The sequence below is a fragment of the Diadema antillarum genome, unplaced genomic scaffold (genome assembly GCF_040938485.1).
Source record: "Diadema antillarum isolate AM-2024a unplaced genomic scaffold, OU_Dant_1.0 scf00000192, whole genome shotgun sequence".
In the NCBI taxonomy this organism is placed as follows: domain Eukaryota; kingdom Metazoa; phylum Echinodermata; class Echinoidea; order Diadematoida; family Diadematidae; genus Diadema; species Diadema antillarum.
In genome coordinates, this window is record NW_027271081.1 from 4,374,736 (window position 1) to 4,393,982 (window position 19,247).

The 19,247-nt window shown below is 37.2% G+C and overlaps 1 protein-coding gene across 1 annotated transcript in view; it reads left to right on the forward strand.

Annotated features, from left to right (window-relative positions):
• LOC139723499 (uncharacterized) overlaps window positions 1-18,805 on the forward strand; it is a 35,579-nt gene extending 16,774 nt beyond the window's left edge. The window contains exons 15-33 of the mRNA XM_071634738.1: window positions 686-749; window positions 1,723-1,844; window positions 2,628-2,702; window positions 3,400-3,578; window positions 4,136-4,269; window positions 5,120-5,175; window positions 6,916-6,973; window positions 8,788-8,834; window positions 9,474-9,602; window positions 10,299-10,355; window positions 11,330-11,412; window positions 12,148-12,274; window positions 12,993-13,118; window positions 14,227-14,329; window positions 15,533-15,633; window positions 16,486-16,562; window positions 17,432-17,636; window positions 17,907-17,998; window positions 18,685-18,805. Of these exons, the coding sequence (XP_071490839.1) occupies window positions 686-749; window positions 1,723-1,844; window positions 2,628-2,702; window positions 3,400-3,578; window positions 4,136-4,269; window positions 5,120-5,175; window positions 6,916-6,973; window positions 8,788-8,834; window positions 9,474-9,602; window positions 10,299-10,355; window positions 11,330-11,412; window positions 12,148-12,274; window positions 12,993-13,118; window positions 14,227-14,329; window positions 15,533-15,633; window positions 16,486-16,562; window positions 17,432-17,636; window positions 17,907-17,998; window positions 18,685-18,805 (1,956 nt within the window). The remainder of the gene's footprint in view (window positions 1-685; window positions 750-1,722; window positions 1,845-2,627; window positions 2,703-3,399; window positions 3,579-4,135; window positions 4,270-5,119; window positions 5,176-6,915; window positions 6,974-8,787; window positions 8,835-9,473; window positions 9,603-10,298; window positions 10,356-11,329; window positions 11,413-12,147; window positions 12,275-12,992; window positions 13,119-14,226; window positions 14,330-15,532; window positions 15,634-16,485; window positions 16,563-17,431; window positions 17,637-17,906; window positions 17,999-18,684) is intronic.
• The last annotated feature ends 442 nt before the right edge of the window (window positions 18,806-19,247 follow it).

Below are 19,247 nucleotides of genomic sequence, written 5' to 3' on the forward strand. Positions count from 1 at the left end.
TCTATTAAAAAAAAAAGAAGAAGAATGTCACTCTTGCAATAATGTTGTCTTCCTGTCATGTTAGTCTAGTCTCTTAGTCTCCCTTTATTACTTCCATTGTTGTTCCAGTCTCATTTAATGTTCATTCGCATATGTATGTGTGTCTGTTTGTTACTCTGTCTTCCTAGTGGGCTTCCAGACCTTTTTTTTTTTTTCTCTTGTGTGCATTTACTTATTTTTCTATTGACATTCTATACCTTAGGGGCCCACATTCTATAAGCTTTGTCCTTTTAGTGGGCCCCTTCATTTTTTGAAGTTTGCGTATTGTTATTTCATCTTTATCACTTCAGTTCTCATGGCAATGTATTAGTACTACACGGTTCCACAATTATTTTTCTACTCTTCTCAGTTTACTTTGTTTTCCTTATAAAACCTTATTCTCTGTTACCAAGGAAAGTTAAATGTCTATGTTCTTTTTAAAAAACGAATTAAAATTTGAATTGAATTTCTTCTCATAATTTTTGATACATTTAATACTTCTTTGATAATTGTTAATACAGTGTTGTTTATGGTGCTTATTCTGTTTTGTAGGTCAACATTCATGGAAATGGAAAGATTTTTACCAGTCCCTTTAGATTTCAATGGTTTAGATGAGGTTGACCGGTATTTGACTATAAATTGTATGATATTGATTGCCTTCGTTCAGGACACAGCCAGAAAACTTGAGAGAGTGATTGAGAATCTGGAGGCAGAGCTGCGGGAGAGTCTCCGTAAGTTTGCAAACTTTATGAAGTGTGCTGGATTTTCAACTGATCAATGAGATTGATGTTTTTGACAGTAAAGCATGAGATGGGTTTTTGAAAAAGAAAATTATTCTGATGTTGTCAAGACGGGTAGGCATAATAAAGAAACTTTTCATTTATTTTTTATGAACCAAGAATTATATTTGACACCTCAAAGGCAACAGAATACTGTTTATTGAATAATAATACATTCTGCTTATATAGCGCATGTTACACTGAAGTCTCTATGCGCTTTACAAAATTTTCTATAATAACAATACAATTAGAAAATACATATGTAATACAATACAACTGACTACAACAACAATAAAGAAATTAAGAAAAGTGATCAAAGTATTGATTAAATAAATACGTCTTTAGTTTAGTTTTGAAAGTCTCTTGTGTTGGTGCGGTGCGAACAGAGTTGGGTAAGGTGTTCCATAGGGTGGGTGCCATGACAGAAAAGGAGCTTGAGCCATAGTAAGCACACAGCGGGTCTTCATGGCTCGAATATCAGCGACCAAGAAGTCAGAATCTCTTCTGCCATTTAATGCACTACTACCGACATGAAACTCATGAAAAGTCTGAAAAAGAGACGAAAACTTAAGAGCGATCTATATGATCGTGCTGCCTCGTTGATGGCGCTACAAGCTTCTTTAAACTTTCTGTTTTTGTAAGTAATTGATAAAGTTGTACATTTGCATATTAGATTTGTTTGATAGAATTATACAGGATTAAAAAAAAAAAAATTAAACTTTTGTTTCTTTCTTAAATGATATCATATCATGAAAGCTCTTTCACAATATATGTGAAAGTGTGATAAGTGATCATTTCTGTTTTACCCTGGAATCCTCTGTTTTTTGTCGTATATCTCCTTACGTCTACAAATATGACATGAAGATGGCATGTTGAATGAAATTGACAATTTTTTTTTAAATCGCATTTGTTATGATTCATGTAGAATTGCAGGAGGAATATGCCCATCAGCTGGATTTGGCAGAATTCCAGAAGCAGGACGGCAAGAACCGGTCTGACTCCCTGAGGGAACAGTACAAAAACCAGATGAAGGATCTTAAGAAGGATGTAAGATTGATATTAATCCCCAAGTATCTTTCTCAATCCCTCCACCACTGCCTTCCTCATGCTGATTGTAACCAGATGCAAGCTTTTCATGTTTCATAATCATGTTGTGAGTCTGATACTTCATAAATGTCTTTTATATGAGAATCATATGTGCCCTATGTTTTGATATAGATACCCTTGATTATTCTTATTCTATAACGGTGAATGTTATAAGATGAAATAAGTTAACACAACTGTATGGCAAATATAAAGTGGAGCATATAGTGTGAAATGTCATAAAAGGCAATTCTGATAATTGAAGATAGTATGTGGTGATGTGTTATAAGTATATGTGTGAATCTCGCATTCATGAGAAGCGATATTTTTACAAAAGATCTTTAAGGGGTGAAGACTTCCCCAAGCTATTAAAGTAACAATGTGTCCCTGAATGATAAGCTGAAATCTACATTAGATTGTTCAGATACAATGTATGTGGTCCAACTCCTCAGAGGTTTCAGCCTTTCCCACACGTTTCAGAATGATTTTTCTGAGTTTATCATCTTTGTGCGTCAGATTCTGATTTAATTTCAAGTGGTCCATTCCTCTATCCACTTTAACATTGCATATTTTTTCTTTCTTTCTTTCTTTCTTTCTTTCTTTCTTTCATTCTTTCTTTCTTTCTTTCTTTCTTTCTTTCTTTCTTTCTTTCTTTCTTTCTTTCTTTCTTTCTTTCTTTCTTTCTTTCTTTCTTTTTTCTTTCTTTCTTTCTTTTTTTCTTTCCTTCTTTCTTTCTTTTTTGATTAGATTGATGATCTTCACCGTGAAATATCAAGCCAGAGAGCTGAGCTGGACTCAAGAGAGGAAACCATTGTCAAACAGGTATTAAAGTCTCCATGGACAAGTGGAAATGGATAATTTTTGGCAGATATCAAAGATTCATATATTTGTATAGGACTGAATCAAAATATGAATTTTTACAGTTAAAGCAAAGATATTCTCCAAATTCAACTTTGAGTGGATCATTTGTGACATTCGTAAAGCAGACAGGGTGTATAACTACCAATGCAAAATTGTGTATTAAAGGAGACCTCCGGATGATTTTCAGATTTTTACATTTGAACAACTATAAATTAGTTATACTGAGGACAGAGTTTCAGACTTTGTGATAATTGGGATGAAGAATAAGAATATTTTCAACATTTAGAACAAATTGCAATGAACAAGGATGATGACATGGCAGAGTCATCATAAGAATGCATAGTTGGGGCTCAAGGAAGCAGAACAAAAGAAGAAGGCATGCATAGATTATACACAGGTGAACTTGCAAGCAAGCGGTATTGTAATGGAATTACACTGCTACATTTCTTAAATATATGAACCTCCTATGTCATCATCCTTGTTCAGTGTAATTTGTTTACGGTTTTTCAAAGTATTGTTTCTCTGCTCAAGAACCACAATAAATTCTGCAAATCTATACATGGAGTTGTTGATTTATGTACTACATGATGTAAAATTATGAAAATCGTCTGGAATGTCCCTTTAAATGATTTTGAATCTTTGCCATTGAATGGGACAGGAACAAAGGATAGCAGACCTGACGAGACAGGTGAGAGAGTTCCAGAAAGCCCCCAAGGTCAAGGAGGTCACGACTAACGACTCCTCTATCCAGTCCAAGCAGCGCATCGCTAGAATCAGGCAAGACTATGAGGAGGAGATCAACAAACTCAAAGACTACCTGGAGAAAGAAAGGCAGAGGTGAGAGGTCAAATGTCAACAGGTCATGAACTCGCTCCAAGTTCAGAATATGTAATGATGTTTGCTTATCTCAATAAACCGTTGAGGACGAGTCCCAAGTTAATGCTTGGGCAAGTGTCTATGCAAAATGCGTGTTGTAGCAAAATCAGTCCATCCTCAACGGATTAAACGACTATGGTCATTCTGCACTACTATGAATTTAACCAGCAAAGTCAGAATGGCAGATTGGGAAAACATATCAGAACTAGAGACAAATGCCCACAAAATAATGACTAAAACTTTGTAGTAAAATGTGCTTATGTGGGAAGGTGTGACTATCTAGATATAGTGGCTTGTGATGAAATGCTTGGTCTGGAGGAAAAACTGGAAATAAAGCAATAAGGTTTGTCCACGCATATTGTACTCTGTAGAGAAGAAATCAGTGCTATGGCATGTATGTTTTCACAACTAGGGGTATAAGATTTAAAGAGAGTTTAAGTCTTCACTGCTGATCACAAGTCTCTCAATATTTTCTTTCTGATGATGAACCCTGACCCCTCGCTTTTGACCCCAACCAGGACGTTGGCCGAGAAGCGGCGCCAGGAGGCCGACAACAAGACGCAGCTGGCTAATATCCACAAAGAGAGCATCCACCTCACGAGGGCGATAAACCGCTTTAAGGAGAGCATCGCCATACTTCTAGAGAAGGAAAGTAAGCATAGATTGAAGAGCAGATTGAATCTGCAAGTATACTGTGCAGATATTTTTGAAATATTTTTCCATTGAAAGACTAAATTTAGTGTAATTGTTTGTGCACATTTTTTTGCTCCAAATTAGCCTCCAAAAATATTGTGGCTTTTTTTTGTTTTTGTTTTTATTTAGGGACCATATTTTGTAGATAATTCCTGTATATTTTCCTTGTAATTTCATGTAAAAAATGCCACAAAAATAAGTTTTTTTTAAAATGTATTTTTTGTATTTCATATTTAAGGAATATCTCTTTTTTATGTTTCTTTTACTCCTGGGTGCAGTTGTTTGTCTCAGTGCAGATTTTTTTTTTTTTTTTTTTTAGAATGGGCTTCAAGTGTACATGATGTATTCTGTGTAAGTTATAGAAATTAATGCGCAATAACAGTATGCATCTAGTTGTAAATCATAATTTCTCAGTCAATTAGGAGCACTGTAAACGCCACAACAATTTGCAGTGTTTAGTTTCAAGAATTTGTGTGTTCAGTCATAAGATTGAAAATGCACAAAAATAATGCCTTCCATGATATGATATGTAATTTCTGTTATCTCAAAGGTAAGAAATCACCTGCCTTGCTTATTAGAGAGGGATAGAATTTATTTCTCCTTTTGTTTCTTCAGTTCCTATTAGTGAATTTGACCACCTGTTAACTTGTTTTACAAGTCCTGATTCATGAAATAGTGTGCTCATGAGATAAATATTGTACACAGTAACAGACCAGATGTGATAATATATTCTGTTGTTGTTTTTTCCTGCTGAATGTTGCATTCCAAAAGTAATTAAGAGTGCTCTGTGTTTTTCATCCCTGCACCAGGTTTGCTGGATACAGCGCATGAAATCAGACAAATGGACAATCTGGTCATCGAGGAGGTTAGTCCCCTCGCCCCCCCCCCCCCCCCCCCCCCCCGCCCCCATATGTTTCATTTATAATAAGAGTCTCTTTTGATGTTTATGTACATAGTTTGAATTGTATGTACTGGTAATAATTTTTTTTTGAAATCATTTAGCAATGCTACAAACGAAATAGTTTTCTTCTCCACCAACCAAATTGCAAAATGAAAATGAAGATGTATATTTTTCTGGTATAAGTTATTTTTTTGTGTTTCTCCACTTACAGAACAGACAGCATTTTAGCTTGGTTAGTCCTTGATATTTCAGGACAAAGGAGTCCCATTTTTAGCATTTATTTAATATTCTACATACATTTTCAACTTCAAACTGATCAATATATCAATATGTAGATGCTGGTAAGATGAGTGATTTCTCTCTTTCATATTTTTTGTTTGGGAAAACTTTATTGTCCCCGCCGAAAGAGTTCGAGCAGGGGACTATGAAACGGGCTCCGTACGTGTGTGTGTCCGTGTGTCCGTCCGTCTGTCTGTCCGTCCGTCCGTCTGTCTGTCTGTCTGTGCGTCCGTGTGTGATCAAAATGTTCAATTTGCTACTTCTCTGTCATTTATGAGCCAATTTTGATTCTGTTTGCTTTATATGATAGCACAACATGGGAGCTTTGAAACTTCTACACAGAATTTCAGTTGTGACCTTTGACCTTGACCTTTGACCTATATTGTACATTTTGCTTCAAAATGCTACTCCTTCGCCATTTCTAACCCGATTTCGATTCCATTTGCTTTATGTGATGGCAATAGGTGAGGGCTTCAAAACTTGTACACAGAATTTTGACCTTTGACTTCTTTGACCTTTGACCTTGATTTTTGACCTACATTGTACATTGGCTACAAAATGCTACTCCTTCGCCATTTCTAACCCGATTTCGATTCCGTTTGCTTTATGTGATGGCACTAGGTGAGGGCTTCAAAACTTCTACACAGAATTTTGACCTTTGACTTCTTTGACCTTTGACCTTGATTTTTGACCTATATTGTACATTGGCTACAAAATGCTACTCCTTCGCCATTTCTAACCCGATTTCGATTCCGTTTGCTTTATGTGATGGCACTAGGTGAGGGCTTCAAAACTTCTACACAGAATTTTGACCTTTGACTTCTTTGACCTTTGACCTTGATTTTTGACCTGCATTGTACATTTTGCTACAAAACGCTACTCCTTTGCCATTTCTAACCCAATTTCATTTCCGTTTGCTTTATGTGATGGCACTACAGTCTGTAGGTGAGGGCTTCAAAACTTCTACACAGAATTTTGACCTTTGACTTCTTTGACCTTTGACCTTGATTTTTGACCTATATTGTACATTGGCTACAAAATGCTACTCCTTCGCCATTTCTAACCCGATTTCGATTCCATTTGCTTTTTGTGATGGCACTAGGTGAGGGCTTCAAAACTTCTACACAGAATTTTGACCTTTGACTTCTTTGACCTTTGACCTTGATTTTTGACCTATATTGTACATTGGCTACAAAATGCTACTCCTTTGCCATTTCTAACCCGATTTCGATTCCGTTTGCTTTTTGTGATGGCACTAGGTGAGGGCTTCAAAACTTCTACACAGAATTTTGACCTTTGACTTCTTCGACCTTTGACCTTGATTTTTTACCGATATTGTACATTTTGCTACTAAATGCTACTTCCGGCGGGGACATATTTTACGCACCGCGTAATTTCTACTTTTCCTTGTTTTTATCATTTTAGAAAGTTTCGACTGACTTGCGGAGAGTGTTAAACCAAATGGCAGGCAACGCTTTGGAATGTGAGTGAAATAATATCAACAATGTTTTTGACGGGCTCTTTGCCTTTGATCTTCTTTTTTCTGCTCAGTCTATTCTAATTAACATATTCCTGATTAATTTGACACCATAGAGTTATAGTATTTTCCAGTTGAATGTGCTCACATGCGCTCTGTTACTAGGTGCCATTACATGGAGACCTGTTCTCCGAAAGTAGATTTGCATGCACTTCATTTTCGTGTTTACATTTATGTTTCAATGAAGTCTGTGGACAAGGTGCCTTATTGACTCTCAGCTAACAATGTACCGTATGATACTCTTTGTTCTTTTTGCCCCATCATCTATAAATCCAAAAATATTCCCATTCCATCCAGTATTCTGCATGTTAGGAATAGACCAGTTTAGTACTAACATGTTCAAATTCTATGCAAACATTTATAAAGCAGGCTAATCCTTGCAGCCAGAAAGCTGTCCTTGAACTTGCCCAATGTGAGAACAATTATCTGATGCCTACAACCTAGATTCATATTGTCATAATACATTTGTTAAGAACATTCAAAATAAGCTTGACAGAGCTCATTTCTTTAAATCTCAGGAAGACATAAACAAGATGGTCCATATCTTTATTACACAATACTTAATGAGTTTGTTAAGATGAATTTCATGCTATTATGATGTCATACATGTAGTTCCATCAGTTGTCTTCCCCTTCCATTACTTTTACTCACTGCTAACACCTCATCTTCCTCCTCTTACACCAAGCTATCTTTTCATTTCATGTTCGAGAAAGTTGTTTTTCTTGCCCAAGATATGTTTAACACTGAAAAATCACTGAGAAGATATGCCTGTGGATGGAATGAGTATATCAACCTGTTGAAGATGAGTCCCAAGTATACTTGGGCAGGTGTCTATGGGAAATGCATGTTGTAGCAAAATCAGCCCATCCTCAACGGGTTAATAGACAAAAGTCATGTATAGGGCCTATGTTCAAGTTGAAGCCTTCCCGTTGCATGCCATATAGACTCACCTTATGCAACTATCTGTGCATTCTCTTTTCAATTCTTACATTTCATCTTTGCTTTGATTTATTGTCCTGGCTTTTTGATGTTTCAAGGTTAACTGTCTTGAATTTGATGTGAGATTACTGTCTGTCTGCTGATAACTGGAAAACGTTCCTCTTGTCCTCAATTGATACTATTCCTAATTTTGAAGGGTGAAAAAAAGTAATGATATCAGATGTTTTGCCAATCAGGCAAATTGTAGAACTACTTTTTTCTGAAAAGTCACCAAACTTTTGACATTTGTTTTGTGAATTTATAATATTTTGTTCCATTTCTATAGACTTCCTTCCATTTACTTTGAAAAGAAGTAAGAATCTGTCATATGCATCCCACTGTGAAGTTTGTAAATGTTTGCAAATTACCTGTGTAGTTGTACAGCGATCAATATGTTGCTCAAGTTGTAAATTCACCTACTCGCAGTCGGAAGCTTTAGTCCAACCTAGCCACTAATGATCATTGCTCCTCACCTGTCAGCACCACCACCCTAGTAATGGCATCATACAGTGTAATATGTGTATATGCATTATTAACCATTAGGGATCACATCACTCTCGCATACTTGGTATTGCATGATACAAACACCACAAAGTTCATTATCACTGCTACAGCTGCATGATTTCGTCAGTATTGAGACACCATGCATTTCCACTTCGCCAATTTCTTCTTCCTCATTCTGTTTGAATTCTCTAACTTTCATCCTTCTGTTTCTCTGTGATTTTTCCATTCTCTTTGTTTCGTGCACGACGTGCACAATATCATTGTTGTCGTGGTTACAGTGTTGGTATCGCTAGAATCAAAGCTTGCTCAAGCACTCATGAATAAGGTGAGCATTTTGTAGGTCCTACACATAAATCAGACAATCATCATACTAGGGGATTCGATTTTGTTATCACAGTTTAATGGTAACATACTGAAATGCTTGCAGAAGTTATCAATTCTTTGACTGCATGCTTCAGCCTTGATTTCAAGTTCAAAATATCATGCATGAGGGATGACATGTAAACCCAACGTCATTCTACACTGTATATACCATATGATTAGTGAGACAGAATGTTCACAAATTGAAACTTCCTGACAATTTCATAAGTGATTAAATTTGCCATCGTGGAGTAGAGCAATGGATAGAGAAGAGCATGCATGCCCGTCAAATTCATGTTGGGTTCAGGGTTGATATTTTCATGTGTTTTAAAACTTTACAAACTGTACCCAAATAAAAAAATTCACAAAAATAAGAACTCCACAAAATATGTGACATAATAACGTACTATACAACATTTGTTTTCATGAGACAGTTTGTAACATTGGCTTGTGTCTGCATTTCACAGATGAAACCATTCAAAGAGACCATGCACAAATGTATAGTCTGGATTTCTTTAAACAAAGACTGACAGGTCCATGAGATGCTGAAGTTTCTGCATATCAAATGTGGTCAAATCACAATTTATTTTGTTGCCTCGCACAGCGCATTGAGCTGAAGGAAGCATTGTTGGCCAAGCAGAAAGCCCCAGCCACCCCACCAGCAGCCGAGTGCAACCTGGAGGCAGACAAACTCCAGCAGGAGAACCAGCAGCTCCAGGAGAGGATCATCAAGGTTGGCATGGCAACGGGATGGCATCATTCACTCTCAGTCTTTTCTAGCGAAATTAATTTTGTGTATATACCCCTTTTTTCTTATATTGTTGCTCTTTTTGCCCTCATTTCATATATTTCTGGATTTGTTGTTAAAGGTAAATGAAAAAGACAGACTTATGATCCTCCTATGGCAAAGCATTTTTTGAGCAATTAAGGTATGCTTTTCTTGCCACCTGAACAGGCCCAGCCCCGCAAATTCCACTGACACAGTTTGTACATTTGACTTAACTACCTAGCAATAGCTCTGCAGTTGATGTTTAAATGACATGTATGGTATTCTAGGTTTATTTAGAAAACAGGTTGAAGTCTAGCAAAAAAAATACAGTCTCAAATGTCTTTGGAATTTGTATACTATCATGATATTTCTGGATACATTTGACCACCCCGTTTCTAATGGCACTTGTTCACAGAATGATTATAACTTTCTATCTCTTAGAACTTTGAATGCTTCTATCTTTTGCCTATCAAGGCACCTATTGGAATACTTACAGGTATACTTCCAAAGAATTGCAGTATGTGTAATAGATTTCCTAAAATGGACTTTTTGTTCTAACAGCAAAATTAATTTCTAACAGCAAAATCAATAACAACTTTAGCAAGCTTTCTGACATCATGTTTTCCGCTCCTCTCTTATATCCATGACTTCATCCATTAGTACCAGGAGCAGATGAACGCAGCTCAGGTCAGCTTTGAGGAGATGAAGCGGATCAATGTGAGTAGATGGTTGCCTTCTTGCATGCCATACTATCCTTCCACCAGAAATCACATAATTTAGTAATTTAAAATGCTTGAATTACCCTGACAATGTCCAGATAATCTCCCCCCCCCCCCCCCGCCTCTTCAGACACTCCAGGTTAAGTGTTAATTCAGCACTTCATGTTGCCAGTTTCTACCCGAGGCCACTCATGGCAGTTTGCCTGTGAGATGGCAAAACGGCGTATCTACATTGTACATGTAACCACTTTTCCAGTAAATTGAATTCAAAAATTTGCAAACATGCAGCTCGTGCCGGACAAGCACTGAGAGGTGGCCACAGTATCACCGCTTTTTACATTGTTTTGTCAACAAAATTCTAACATTTTCCATTTGGAGGGGATGTCAAATCTCAGAAACACGGTGTGTTTGATTTCAAGATGTGGTTACAAGTTAGATTATACTAAAACAAACCGAAATATATGACTAAGTCAATTTTCCAAAATTGAGACATACATTGTACATTGTTTTTCCATCTCATGACCAAATTACCCTGACATCGATGATGTCAGTTGTAATAAAGTACTGCTTGAAAATAGAATAATGGCTTAGAATTTGAGGAAATGAGCCATACACCATTTCATCGTACATTGAAAAGAAAAAAAAAAAAACATGTCTTGTCCTATTAGATATATCCACCTTCAACAGAGTAAAAACTTTTTATTTCTTGGATCTGTCCAATGAACTCCCAACATAGCTCTCAGAGGGCTAGATTGTGTATCACTTAACATTTTGTGTTTAACCTTGCCCAGTATAGATAAAGAAAGGTTGCAGAGATAAATTTTGTTTATTTTTTTCTTCCCCTGATTCACCTGACGGACTTGCGAAAAAGCAGTGCTTGTGAATTGTTGATAACTCTTTTAAGATGTAGATCTTCCACTGCCCATAAAAAAAGTGAAAATCCAAAGATTCACTGTTTCAACCATGCCACAGGAGGAGAAGTACAACTCCCTGCTGGATCGCCACAAAGCTCAGATCCTGCATGCAACCAGCCTCCAGAGGGAGCTCCGTACAATGTAAGCTACTCCGAAGGTCAAAGGTCAAAGTGCAGTTTAATTTTGTGTGTGTATGTGTGTGTTGTGTGTATGTGCATGTGACTTAGTAAAAGGCATGTGGTTGACTTTTTTTTTATTCCAGCGAAGCTTTATACTTACACATTACATTTACACATATTTGCCATTGATGTGAAGCAAATAAGATTTTTTTTGCCTTATATTCTTAGTTTCAAACAGATTTATAGCCTAAAAGTGGATTTATGACAAATGTAGCCTGTACACGTCAGCATAGCCTTCATAGTATACACCTACTTGTATGCAATTGCCACACATCTGAGTGTATGTTGTGAACCACCATGCAAATTAAAACAATCTATAGGAAACTGATGCCACTGAGAACTATGATTGACTGAAATGTAGTGTTTCTGAGTGCACAAAACAATCAGCGATATGTCATGCTGCTCCTCAAACTCACCTGATAACTGAAAAAGGTGAAAAGGGGGAAATTTGTGTCCAAGGAAGTGCTCACAATTTGTTGATTCAGATAACCTTTACCATTTATGAAAAAAGAAACACTACCAGTTGTTGAAATGTAATTAAGATACATAGGGCACAGTAGCATAAACGTAGATGACAAAGTTTGCATGATTTTACCTACATGTATTATTGGTATAATGCTGTGGCGCAAATGTGTGAAAATTGTCCCTGTTGCCAAACGTCCCCTTGCTTCACGGCGACGTCTTGTCTTCCTTCCAGGGAGGCGACGTTCCGGGAGGAGATGAAGAAACGAGACGCCAAGCTGAGGAACATGAGGGTCAGCGCCGCTGAACAGGAACGGAACCAGCAGGTCCTGGTCTCCAGACTCAACAGCGTGCCAGAACAGGTGCTTCATGCAGGACCAGGCCCAGTCTTAGACCTCTACTATTGGCAGAAATGTTGTCCTACAGTATCTGATATAACGATAATAATACAGTGCTCAACACCAATGGTGGCTCATTTGCACTGCATAGTATATCAATTCATAAAGCGAAGAACCTATGTACGTGCTGAATAATTCTTCTGTGCTGCAATCACTCCTGATAAGCGTAAACAATAATGAATAGGTGCAGATTCATAGTAAAGGGAGCAAAGAGGAATGGGAAATAAGGGACACTTGGGCATGCTGTGCAGAAGTGTTCAATGAAAATATATTCGATTTCTCAGTGAAAGCAGCATCTGTCCAAAGACATGGTAAAAAATATTAATATCTCAATTTCATTTTTAACCAAATTTTGACTGTATGTAGAGAAAGCTTACTCTCCCAGGCAAGACAAACATTAAAACAAAAAAAATGTTAATAATAATACTAAACCTCAAAAATTTGAGTTGGTCAACCCAAATGTCATATTTTAGTCCATTACAGAGAATTTTGAGCTGGACATTGTAGTTTTCATGTAGTTTTCTATTAACTAGCTTCCAGTTGACATTAGTTTGTTTGCAAATTGTACTTATGCCGTTAATAGCATTATTAACATTAGCATATTTCAGCCAAACTGTGATAGCAGTCTCTTTCAAATTTTGAAACGGGAATTCATTCAATTTCATTGTTTCTTCCCCAACAGCCAGCACCACGGATGCAGAAGCCCAACGTGGAGCAGATCAGGATGAAAGTGTCGGACCAGATGAAGAATTTGAGCCTGTTAGAGGAGGCTTTCAAGGAGAATAAGATATCTCTGGAGCTCCACACAGTGAGATAAAAAGGATTTTTCTCACCCTCTGTCTATCTATCTATCTATCTATCTATCTATCTATCTATCTATCTATCTATCTATCTATCTATCTATATATCTATCTATCTATCTATCTATCTATCTATCTATCTATCTATCTATCTATCCATCTGTCTATCCTATCTGTCTATCTATCTATCCATCTATCCATCTGTCTATCTATCTATCTATCTATCTATCTATCCATCTGTCTATCTATCATCTATCTATCCATCTGTCTATCTCTCTATCTATCTATCTCTCTCTATCTATCTCTCTGTCTATCTCTCTATCTATCTATCTATCTATCTATCTATCTATCTCTCTCTCTATCTATCTATATATCAATCTATCTATCTGTCTATCTATCTATCTATCTATCTGTCTATCTGTCTGTCTATCTATCTCTCTGTCTGTCTATCTATCTATCTATCTATCTATCTATCTCTCTATCTATCTATCTGTCTATCTATCTGTCTATCTATCTATCTATCTATCTATCTATCTATCTATCTGTCTATCTCTATCTCTGTCTCTCCCTCTCTATGTCTGTTTCTCTCCCTTCTCCCTTTATTTCTCCAGTCAGGCTATCAATGTCTGTCTTCTTTGTGCTCATGGGACTGCATCTGGGAATCCATGTGTATTGATCTGTCACTAGTATATTCTTTTATCTATATATCTATATACTTCTATCTATATATCCATATACTTCTATCTATATATCTACAATGTATATACTTCTATCTATATATCCATGTACTTCTATCTATACTTCTGTATATCTATATACTTATATTTATAATGTCTTCTATGTATATACTTCATATCCGCTGGTAGTTATACATTTTTTCTAGCTGTTATCTATTCAGCAATTTTATATGTCTTTCCATTTATTCATGTACTCATACATCTATCAATTTTTATTCATTTATCTACAAATATATTGATTCTTCACATACCCAGTTATTTATTCAATCATTCATGCACTCATTTGCTTGTTATCTTATTCCTCTATCTATATATTCATGTACTCTTTATTTCATTCATTATATTATTAGCTATGAAATTCTCTGTGCTTTTTATTCAGATCACTGTGGACATCATCAATCAAACCATGGAAGTGCCTGAAATGAGACTAAGAAGCTTATTTGAGAGGTACATCACTTTCAGGAGACTCCAGGAGCAAAAAGGTTTGTCGTGTCACCTCACCTAATTCAGTCAGTGGCACAACGCATCAGTCATACATGTACATGATATACACGTATACATTTGTACGTAAGAACTTGTGAGTAATCCATCTATTACAGGCCCCCAATACTGGGACATTTTTTTTTTTTATTCAGGTTGATCCTGAACATAATTTGACTTCAAACTTGGAAAGCACTTTCATTGAAAGAAAGCCTTGAAACATATGTTTGATGTAAAACTGTGACTGCTTAAATTCATGATTTGTAATTATTTCTCACTCATTATCAAACTACTGCATCGAGTTTTGTGGGAATGGGCAGGAGCTGTAAATTCCATAGGTGAATATTTTGTGCTAAAATCAAAAGTTCAACACCAATTTCAGGGTCATATTTATATTGGAATGGTACGTATTGAAATGTTTGAGTATTAAAAGTAATTACAATTTATGTATGGAAAATTTTAGCTTTGATTTAACCCCAAAAGTTTCTCACAGACCAATGTTTAAAGGACAAGTCCACCTTCGTAGACATGTGGATTGAGTGAATGCAGCAATATTAGTAGAACACATCAGTGGGGGTTTGAGGAAAATTGGACAACCCATTAAAAAGTTATGAATTTTTGATGTTTCTGCTCAGTCACTGCTGGATGAGAAGACTACTAAAGCCTGTGATGTCATATGTGTACAATGATATAACGAAAACATAAAGAAAGTTCAACATATGTTCACTTTTCTCTCATAACAAAAGAACGCTTGACTTGCCTCTTTAAGAAGGCAGGGGTAATAATATTACCTTTAACATACGTCAGCGACAAGTCGAGGAAATGTGCACTTTTTTCAAAAAATAAAAATTTGTGAGATTCTCTTTATATTTTCCTTATATCGTTGTATGCATGTGACATTATACACTATAGTAGTCTTCTCATCCAGCAGCGACTGCGCAGACACTTTAAAAATTCAATTCATTTAAAATTCTTTAAAAAAAACTTGTGAATAGATTGTCTGATTTTCTCCAAGCTTTCACTGATGTGTTCTAATAATATTGTTGCACTCACTCATTCCATATGTATATGAAGGTGAACTTGTCCTTTAAGCAGATGTGGGTTAGCTATAAATAGTAAGACGTAAATAAGTTTTAAAAAATGTGGTTTTTGATATTGGTTCCTTGCTATTCTCCCATTCCTGATAAAATATGTTCTAACCTCAGACGAGCTGTGTAAGAAGCTGAGCAGCTCCAAGAATGAGCCGCGGGCCAAACACCAGCAGCTCACCAACTTTCTGGAGCGAATGGAGAAACGAATGACGGAGGTTAGTAGTTCCCTTGGTAACAAGGCCTATCTGTAGACTCATCTTGACTGAAAGGGGATGGATGCTTAAATATTCTCATCACAATGGAACATCCGATGTAATGTTGTTGGTGAGTTGCCAGATCTAAGAGGATCTTTAGGATAAGAAAAAAATGGTAGAAACAAAACAAAGAAGGACGGCAGACGCTGTATTGATGAATACTGGCCTTGGCTGCCCCTTGTACCTCAAACATGAAATTGATTTTTATTCATCGGCGACAAGGGTCCACTTTGCACCGTGCCGTTAGGGCACAGAGAAATACAGTATTGATTCCTGATGACATTAATTGACTGATGTTCCTTTTCTCTCTTGTAGTCATGAGCCTCGGAAGATTACTCTTCCTAACAAGAGTCATTTTGATGTTTCATGCTTGTGCCTTGGTGTGCCAGTGCTGTCATGCTTTCATAACCTGGTATATTGCCATATTTTAAGTTTCATTATGATTTTCATTCAGACTGTTTGTGGATTGCTCTTTTAATTCCTGCGAGTACAACTGTGCACTTAATAGGATTCCCAGAGTTATTAGTGGATTAAAATGTTGGGAGGTGACAACTTTTTGTAATGCAGCTTACTTTTGCACAGGTCTAACATCAGTGTCATGGACAAAATTGTTTGTAAGACCTGGAAAGCTTCTCTGGTAAGAATGTTAAACAATTTCATTGCTGCAGGCTTAGACCCTGGATGTAGGAGTATTCATGAACAAACACCTGTGAGGTATCCCCTTGTACTCTGTAATCTCAATAAAATTTATGTATTTTTGTGTGGCAGTGAAGATGTTTTCTCTGCACAAATTTCCGCCTTCATCCTTTTCAGAGCATCAACAAGTGGCGGGAAAAGCGAGAGACTCTCAAAAAGCAGAGGACCCAGCTGTATGAACAGATGTTTGACATGTAAGTCACTCCTCCTGTAAGCAATATTTCCACCTTGCCTTGATTTATCTAATTTTCTTGTAAATTATTAGTTTAAATCACAAGAGTATGTGTTAAGGCACATCAATTTCTGTACCTCATAGTCAACTCTTCCTCATAGCTTGTAAGGACTTCTCGACAAAATGTCCACAGCTATCATTTAGAGATTGTCATCGGTTCATCTTTTGTATTTTGCTGTGTTTCTTCTCCGTATGTTGTTGATGAACAGCAAAATTAACATGTGCAATGAGTTGCAATAGCAGATTTTAGAGGGGCAAGTTTGTGTGTGTGAGAGGTGACAATGTCTTTATAAATACTTTCAAAGTAACAACAAACATTATATAAGTATTATTTCTATATTTCAGTGATTTGTAATGTTTATGTACTGAGTTCTGTTCCTCGCCTTCAGAGGATAAAATTGTTAGCAGTTCCACATATGGAACAGGGTGGTAATTTGGCTCAGTCAGTAACACATGTGCCTCCCAATCCAAATGACCCAGGTTTGATTCCCAAGTCTTGCTGAGCAATGTTGTGTGTAATCATACCGTCCCCTCTAGTAAGAGGCAAAACACTCTGTCCCTCAGATAGGACATATAGGTCCCATGTGCAAGACAGTCACAACTCATGTACATAGAAGATCTGCCTTTATTCTTTTATTGGAAAGAGCAGGCTGCATAACCTGATGTAGTTGTCACATCACCTCACATCCAACTGGTCCCCAAGGAAGACCGGCTAGTGCAGCTGACTTTGGGCTATCCAGCCATCTTCTCAGATGGAAATTGAAACTAACAAACAAATAAACGTAGTGAATATTATTAGTACTGATGCGGTCACATGTCTTTCCATCCCAGCTTCGACGCCGTGTCACAGGAGGCAGGCATTCGAATGATCCGCCCCGTGACGGCGACCTTCAAGCCGTACAAGCCGCCCAGCAGACGTCGCCGACTGACCATCAAGTCCAGCGCGGTACACATGGACATCCCCCATAGCATGAAGAAGGAGTCAGTCCTCGGGACCAGCATGGCCCTCCTTCGGGAACCTGGACCTTTCTGGAGGGTAAGGCAGCCGAGAGGGGAATATTTTAAGGAAAACCTATCAAATAAAAAAAAAGGTCTAAAAACTTGGGTCTTTTTTAATTCAGTTTCTAGCACTTTTGAAAATTAATGTCCATTCTTCTGTTGGTTGCAGAAACAAAACAGAAATTTAGCATACTGAGTAGTCTTTAACAATTATGCATATGAACAATGAATAGGAAGTGAGACCATTTGAGTTTTTAATTCACATGACCACATGACCATCTCTTTAAGTGTTTATCCTCCTGCTTAGATGCCAGTGAACTTGGAGACCACCACCGCCCTGGTCACTGTGCCCAGAATGCTAGACATGGACGTCAACACGAGACGTAAGGCAGCCCAGGAGTGAGTATTAAAGGACTATTGCCCCATCTTTTGTCATAGAGCAGAGTCTCACATGTCGGTCCTATCATGCTAGCTTTGTCCTCTGTCCTTTTTCCAATGAAACAAAATCTACCCTCCCATGCTAGTGGTACTTGTCTCCTGGGGGGAGGGCATTTCATGAAGCGTTTTGTCAGATAATTTTTCCGACAAACCATTATAAGCTTCTGAAATCCTTGCATGTGATTGGCTGAGAGCAAATTTGTCCGACAAATTTGTTGGACAAAATGCTTCATGAAATGTCCTTGTGGACTTTTTCAAATCTTGTGTACAAACATGTTTTTGTTTTGATTTACTCTAACTTGTTTTAGGGGGTATTTTGCTATAATTATATACTGTCGCATGTATTTCAAATATAGGAAATTGTGTGACCAGCTTCCAAGCTGCTAAATTTGCAATTGAGAACTATCACATTTATGGGCATGAATGTACAAGATTTCTTGATCACTTACCATGAATCACATGAGCAAGAACTATACAGATTGAATTTGTAGAACGGGAATAATACTTACGTGTAAGTCACAAGAGGTACCACCTGAAAGTTATGAATCTAATGCTGGTGGGTGTGATGGTAACTTGTGGAGACGTATTCTTGAGTGACAATAGCGAGCTTGAAATGTTTGTTTGTCTGTCTGTTTTCAAAATTCCAGTGTCCTCCTTCGACTGGGCAAGACAGATGACCACCAACCTCGCAACCTGAATGCACCCCGTCACACGAGGGAGCCCTCCTTACCCCCAATAGCCACCATGTTTCCTCCCATCTCCTCCTAGCCTTGGATCAAGGATGCCTGGCCTCGTCCAACTTGGAAGCGATGGAACTCTTCCTGTACAGTCAGCTATCATACATCAGTGATAACACGTACCCTGACACGGATGTACATCTTGCAATTTTCCCCTCTTTTCATTCTCAAAGTGGAAAGTACAGACCGTTGTCACAACCGGAGCTAGTGGTAGATGCCGTTACTGCCTGCAGCTACACCCAACAGCTTTTTAAACTTTTTGATAATTTGGCAGTGACGGTGTAAACTCTACACTACTTTCATGCATTTTGTGCAATAGTTGAAATTTTCATATACAAGACTCTTAAAGGTATAATTTGACCTTGCACATACATGTGGAAAAAAAAAAAGAAAAAAATGTGGCAATGATTACATGGTACAGTCTTTTCTTTTCTTTACCTGCAGTCACAATTTAATAGTAAATTTACCCCAAG